The following is a 6,974-nucleotide window of genomic DNA, read 5'->3' as shown; positions in this document are numbered from 1 at the left end:
GGGCTACTCCGTAATATCCATCAGCGAACGTCAGTCTGCCGCACTCGGAACCGCCAACATGGCTGCCTACAAGCTGGTGCTGATCCGGCACGGCGAGAGCGTGTGGAACCTGGAGAACCGCTTCAGCGGCTGGTACGACGCGGACCTGAGCCCGGCTGGGCACGAGGAGGCGAAGCGCGGCGGGCAGGCGCTGCCAGGTGCGGAGCGGGCCCGGCTGTGGGTGGGGGGTGCGAAGGCCCGGGCGTGCACTGCTCCATCAGGGCCTCCTGGCTCGTCCCCGCGCCCTCCCGGAGCGGGCCGAGACCCTGGGCTCCATCTCTCCAGCAGTGTGTTTTGCAGTTGAGAAAATGGGCCCAGGGTGGGGAGTCGACTTGCTCAAGGTCACCCAGGAGAGCGTGGGGGCCTCGTGCCAGGAAGTGGACCCGGGGCGGCCACCCGGCAGCCGGCGGTGCTCTCCGCGACATCGCCTTGCGAAATTCTCCTTCTAGTCTGAGCATTTAGTAACTCCCGGACGGGTTGTTACATTGGATGCCCGGTGTCTCCCAGCATCCGTAACCAAGTCTCCTCTAGAGGCTGCTGCAGAGCCTAGGGAAGCCACAGGCACACGCTTATCTCCCGCTGTGGGAGGAGTGACGCTTTGCTGGGGCGCGGGGTGGGGGGAGTCCATCTTGTGTAGGCCTTTGCTGCTCAGCGGCGTTCTACAAATGCTGTACACAAAATGCATCCGCAAATGTAATTGAGCGAATGAATGGATGAATGAATGAGTTGAGCCGATCCTCTCCACAGCCCCGTAAAATGCACAGAGGTTCTGCCCCTCCTTCCCATCCTTTCCTGGCCCTCTTAGAGTTGGGATAGTGAGGACTGGAAAGATGACTTGTCCAAGGTCATATCTTCTTAGTCCAGTGCATTGGCTTAAGTTCTGGGTTGAGTAAGGGGAAGGTGTGAGGAGCTGGTAGGCTGCTGGCCAAGGATGCGGGGCAAAGGTGGATGTGGCGGTGAGATAAGCTTGCCCAGCAGGGTTGCCCCTGTGGCAGGCAGGGCTGTGATTTTGGAATGCTGGTGAGGGAGCATTCCCTGCTGCCAGCAGCCAAAGAATCTTTGGACTGAGGAGGTGCTTGGCTAGGTCTGGCCTTGCTCCCTTCTAACCCCTGGACAAAGAAACCAGGTCACTGATGCCTGGTTGATGTGGGACAGGTGCTTGGCCCCAGGTTGCTCTCTCTAGCTTCTTGCCTTCACTGTAGATCCTTTGGAAATAGAGCAAAGGTTTGGAAAGTCTGGGAAATGCAGTCTTGCTGCAGGCGCGTGAATACTTGGGGATGGTCTCATACTGTGTAGGGGGGGCGGGGAAAGGGAAAGTGCTGGCGAAGGAGGCCATTTTCTCCCCTGCAGCCGCCAGAAAGAACTGTCTGGGTCTGTGGTAGTTTGCTGATTAGCCCAGGACAGACATTGTGGCTGTCCTCTAAGACTGGTCAAAAGGTTGAATTTGTAATCTCTCTCAAAATAACAGAGCCTATTTCAGTTTTTAAGTAAATGTTAGTAGCATTAGTTTTAAAAAGTCCCATTTAAAATATTAATACCTCTTATGGGCATCACAGATTATTATATTAATAAATGAAAGACTAAACGCAGAAACTGAATGATGAAGACCATTACTAATTATCTAATAATACAAAAGACCTAGAATAAACACATTAAATTTACCAGACCTTTAAGTGATAGTAGGGTTTATAGACAAATCCGATTTCAGGAGGTAGCTAGTGAGAACTGGGTTGCCCCACGAAGTCTTACTCCTGGGGGAGGATGGAGTCCACACACCACACCTCACCCCACCCCATCCCCCACACCACACCCCACCCCATCCCCCACACCACACCCCATCCCATCCCACACCACACCCCACCCCACCCCACACCGGCAAATCCATCCCTGAGAGTGTCCTCGACTATGCTTTTGCTTGATGGGCAAGATAAAGGAATAAGCTTTAGGAAGTCTATTAAGAGTCCTAAGGGGAAATGCTTTTCTCCTTGGGGACCCATGTGTGTACCCCATTTGTGTATTCCATTGCCCTTGAAAATAATTGCAGTGAAATAATGAAATAACCAGTAGGTTTTCAGATGGGAGGCTTGCACTATGGGTAGTTGCTTCCTACTGACTCAGCTGTTTTGGGGGGCGCCTTCCCTTCCCCTAAGGTTAGGAGGAGATGGTAACAGTCTACTAGGACTTGTTCTGAGGCTCAGTGATGAGCTCTGTGCCCTACTCCCTTGTGGGCGATGGTGGTTTCCTAGTGACTAAGCCTCTCTTCCCCCGTCAGTATAGTTCTCATTGGCCTCCTTCTCAGTTGAGTGACTGGCAGGAAAATTCGCTTCACATTTCGTTAATGACTGTTGGCAACACTCAGGAAATGAGGCAGTATTCAGGAAAGTGTGAATTTCAAAGAGGGTCTTGTAGCCTCATGGAGGAAAATACCGTTTCCCTGGGCTACTACATAAGGAAAGGGCCACATTCCCCCTTACAGTGGGAGGGAGAATAATATTCCATGAAACATGAAGTAAGGTTAATCATTGTAACCTACTTGTTGGGCCAACATAACTCTTGACTGCCACTCCTCAGTAACTACTGTGTGGAGGAGAGATCTGTGTGTACCTGAGGCAGGCAGTGCACAGCATTTGCTCTCTCTCCCGTGGATGGCATCTCCTAACCTTGGTTTAACAGATGACCTAGGTATGTATATTTCTCAGGGTACTCAGGAGTAGGCTGACACTGATACGGAAGAAAGGAACCGTGGACGAAGAGGTTGTGATGTGATTTCCATAGTGTACAGTGAAAATACTACTTTCATGCAACAAAGTTTTATCAGCATCCTTTAGGAGCCCTTGCTGTGTCCTAATTGTTGGGAGTTCAAAAATCACACTTACCCTAGACCAGAGGTTAGAGAGGGCTGAAATATATTAGTAATTATCAGTCAGAAGTGATAGTTCTAACTAAAATACAAACATCAGGAACCTTAGAGATGAAGAAGCTAGAGATGTGATTATAAGTTGGATTTTGGGATCACACACAGCCTGGTTTTTAATCTCTCAGGTAATAGCTGTGTCTTTGCATAATTTGCTTAACTCATCTAGTCTATATTTTTCTTATCTGGTAGAATAGGTTTTAAGGATTATAACCTCATAGGATTGTTATGAAGACTAAATAAAACACTAAGTACTTAGTCCAGTGCCTGATAGATGGTGAGCCCTCTATAAATTTTATTTATTAAGAGATTCCAAGTTTTTGGGATCCTTTTCTTGAAAGAATTGTGGAAGGTACTTCGTCAACTGTAACATAAGTCAACGAATTTTATCTTCCTGAAGGTAGAATATTGCTTTTCCTGCTAGTGTATACAAAATGAAATATTTGCCAGATATTTTTCATTTGGACTACCGTACGTATATGTAAGAAAATTCTGACTCCAGAGTGGACCTGATTAGCTTACCACTTTGAACTTACAATTTCTAGATGCCGGCTATGAGTTTGACATCTGCTTCACCTCATTGCTGAAGAGAGCAATTCGGACGCTCTGGATTGTGCTGGATGTCACTGACCAGATGTGGCTGCCTGTAGTGAGGACCTGGCGTCTCAATGAGCGGCACTATGGGGCTCTGACTGGTCTTAACAAAGCAGAAACTGCTGCCAAGCATGGCGAGGCCCAGGTAAAGATCTGGAGGCGCTCTTACGATATCCCACCACCACCGATGGAGCCCGACCATCCCTTCTACAGCAACATCAGTAAGGTATGTACAAACTGAGGTTTGGGTCACAGCCTAGGACCAGGGGATTAGAATCTGGGCCACTCTTTTTGGGGGTGAGGGGGGGTTATTCCTCATCCGAGGATATTTTCCAGTGATTTTGAGAGAGTGGAAGGGAGTGGAGTAATAGCAATGTGAAAGAGACACATCGATTGGTTGCCTCCCGCACGCTGGGTAGAACCCTCGACTCTTGGTGGGCCGACACTCTAACCACCGAGCCCCACCGGCCAGGGCATCTGGGCCTCACTCTAGCTTTTATTAGTGTGGTGTAGTCCTGTTGAGTTTGTAATTTATGATAAAACAGTTCATAAATTATATGTAATCCCCTTTCTCCAAGGAATAGCCTTCACTTGTTAAAAGACTTATTAGTTGATTGTTTATGTTGTTTATGTAAAAACAATTTATACCTTTTTTTTATATCTCCACTGCCATAGTTTGTAAAACCTATCTATAGGTGTAGGGCCTTCCTAAGCCAATTGTAAGATAAAATGAATTGGGAAGAGCCTTTTTCTCCTTTTCTGTATTTTCTTTGAACTGTTAGATTTCCTAGTAGTGGGTGATGGGGAGAAAGGGGCAGGATAATAATTATCTCTTTTGTAGGCTCTCAGCTGCATTTTGTGCTCTGGGGAGAGACCCATCACTTTGACCCCTTAGGGGATGAGGAATGGGCAGAACAGATAAAACTGCTAATAACTGGTGAGCTTGGATTTTTTTTGTTTAGGATCGCAGGTATGCAGACCTCACTGAAGATCAGCTACCCTCCTCTGAGAGTCTGAAGGACACTATTGCCAGAGCTCTGCCCTTTTGGAATGAAGAAATAGTGCCCCAGATTAAGGAGGGGAAACGGGTACTGATTGCAGCCCATGGCAACAGCCTTCGGGGCATTGTCAAACATCTGGAAGGTATGGACGTTTTTCAGAGGGGCCCTCAAGGATGGATAAAGGAGAACTGACACTAATCGGGGATTTAGTTACTTGGTATGAAGGAAACCTGGAAAGGGCTGGACATGTTGACAGCCTTAGAGTCTGATTGGTTCCTGGAGGAAACAACCTATCCCCTGTTCCTCAGCCCCTTCTGGAGAAGCAGAGGGGGCCGGAACCCTGGGTGCCTGTTACACATGCAAAACCTCAGGCCCCACTTCAGACCTGATTCAGAAGTGCATCTATCACCCAGGTGATTCAGATACACATGACAGTTTGAGATGCCCACTTCTAGACTAGGATTGCCAGTTGAAACTGCTGCAAAAATCTTCCTTAATCACAACCTGGTACAGTTTCACACATGCATCTCAATTTGCATCTTCAGTTGTTTCACCTGAGGCCCTAGAGGCCAGGTCTGCTGATTTTTTGCAGGCTGGATGGACTACATAGGACATTTGAGATGTATTTAAGTCCCGCTCTACTGTGGGCTTCTGGACCCTACTTTGGGAAAGAGATCTGCGGTACACACCTTTCATACTTTTTCCTGCTGTTCAATGGCTGAGAAATAAATATTAGGGGCATGTGTTAGGAGATCCATCTATATGGTACAGATCATTATTGCTATTTCAAATATAAGAAAGAGCATCTTGTTTTAATTCCAATCAAAGCCTCTGTCACCTGGAGGATAAATAGTGAACCTAAGGGGTATGGTGGAGTCCTATCTTGTGTGGCTAATCATGGTGGGCATTTTCAGGTCTTTCTGAAGAGGCTATCATGGAGCTGAACCTGCCGACTGGTATTCCCATTGTCTATGAATTAGACAAGAACTTGAAGCCCATCAAGCCCATGCAGTTCCTGGGGGATGAAGAGACCGTGCGCAAAGCCATGGAGGCTGTGGCTGCCCAGGGCAAGACCAAGAAGTGAAGGCGAGCAGGCAGACGACTTTCCCAAGGACACCCTCCCTCCCATCCCATTCCTCTGCATCTCTCCTGTGCACATGTCACACTGACCACATCTGTAGGCATCTTAGGTTGTAGCTGCAGATGGGGGCTGGTGGCTCCCAATTTTGTGTTAGCCATTTTGTCTCCTGCACCCACTCCCTTCATGCAATCCAGTCAGAATGGCCCTTCTGGGGCATGGGTCCTCAGTCTAAGCCGACGGAAACTCTTGTCTAAGAGTCCAGAGGTAATAACTCTTGGTTTTTTGCTAGTGTTTTGTTTATTACTAAGGAGCTGCTTGAAAGTAGGGGGGTAAGGAGGAGCCATGTTAAGGCGTGACCAATGAGAGGCAAGAGAGCCTCTGTGTTCCTGAGAGCAGTCCTGTGCTATTCTGCAGTCAGGTGAACTGACTGGGGGCTCTAGTCATTCCAGTGGAAGATGAATGCCTGGTGATTCAAACAAACATTTCCTCCTTGACCCCAGAAAAGCTGGCTCCAGAAGATCGGGATCAATCCTGAATGTTTACGTATTGCATTTACTTTTACAAAAAAAAAAAAAGCCTATCTATATAAAATAATAAAAAACAAAACCCTTCTGGGGTTTTCAGTGGCGGTTGAACTATTCCCACATGTGGCCATCACAAAATAAGCCATTCCTCACACCAAGGTGGGATGAGCTCCTTGACTTGTAGGAGTTATCCTGCTGTGTTTTAGAATCCCTCCCCAGCATTGGCATTATTGTCTCTTGGCAGTGAAATGTCTCTTGATCATGTCCAGGTGTGTCTTTTACTGTGTGAGTTCTGAATCATGTTCCAGTTGCTTGGCCCTGCCACGTGGGCCCATTTTGAGCATAACTACTAAGTCTTTTTCAGATCAGTATAATAAAGGAGTGATGTGCAATATTTTCTGTGATGTGTAATCTCTCTTGTCTGAGGAAATCAGCTTGAACATTCAACTTGAAATGTTTCATTACTCAAGTCCTTGTATGACAGATCAAGAGCTTAAGGACAACCAGTCACAACTTGACACAGCCTGGTTCAAAATTGTGTATTACTAGGTTTTCCACCTCAGGCTGGAGGGGTTAGGGGGAGCAGGTCTTGGCTGAACTCTCCATTCCTGTTGTCTCTAAATTGATTTCTAGAGTGGGAGGGAGGAGGGGGAGAGAGACATTGGTTGTTGCCTCCCACATGCCCTCCTAGCACCCATACCCCCCAGCACCCCTCCTGGGGCTGGGAAACCTGCAACCGAGGGAAGTGCCCTTTGGTCCTCGGGCTGAGACTTAACACTGAGCCAAAATGGCCAAATTTTATTTACCAATTTTAGAGAGAG

The 6,974-nt window shown here is 47.7% G+C and overlaps 1 protein-coding gene across 1 annotated transcript; it reads left to right on the top strand.

Annotated features, from left to right (window-relative positions):
* The first annotated feature begins 18 nt into the window (after positions 1 to 18).
* Positions 19 to 6,547, top strand: PGAM1 (phosphoglycerate mutase 1). Its single transcript, XM_006089980.3, has 4 exons — positions 19 to 197; positions 3,499 to 3,773; positions 4,510 to 4,690; positions 5,463 to 6,547. The coding sequence occupies exons 1-4, from the start codon at positions 59 to 61 to the stop codon at positions 5,630 to 5,632; spliced, it is 765 nt and encodes a 254-aa protein (XP_006090042.1). The 5' UTR covers positions 19 to 58; the 3' UTR covers positions 5,633 to 6,547.
* The last annotated feature ends 427 nt before the right edge of the window (positions 6,548 to 6,974 follow it).

This window comes from Myotis lucifugus, unplaced genomic scaffold (genome assembly GCF_000147115.1).
Source record: "Myotis lucifugus unplaced genomic scaffold, Myoluc2.0 scaffold_66, whole genome shotgun sequence".
NCBI lineage: Eukaryota > Metazoa > Chordata > Mammalia > Chiroptera > Vespertilionidae > Myotis > Myotis lucifugus.
The sequence above is the reverse complement of the archived record's forward strand: the minus strand, read 5'-3'. Positions and strand labels throughout refer to the sequence as shown.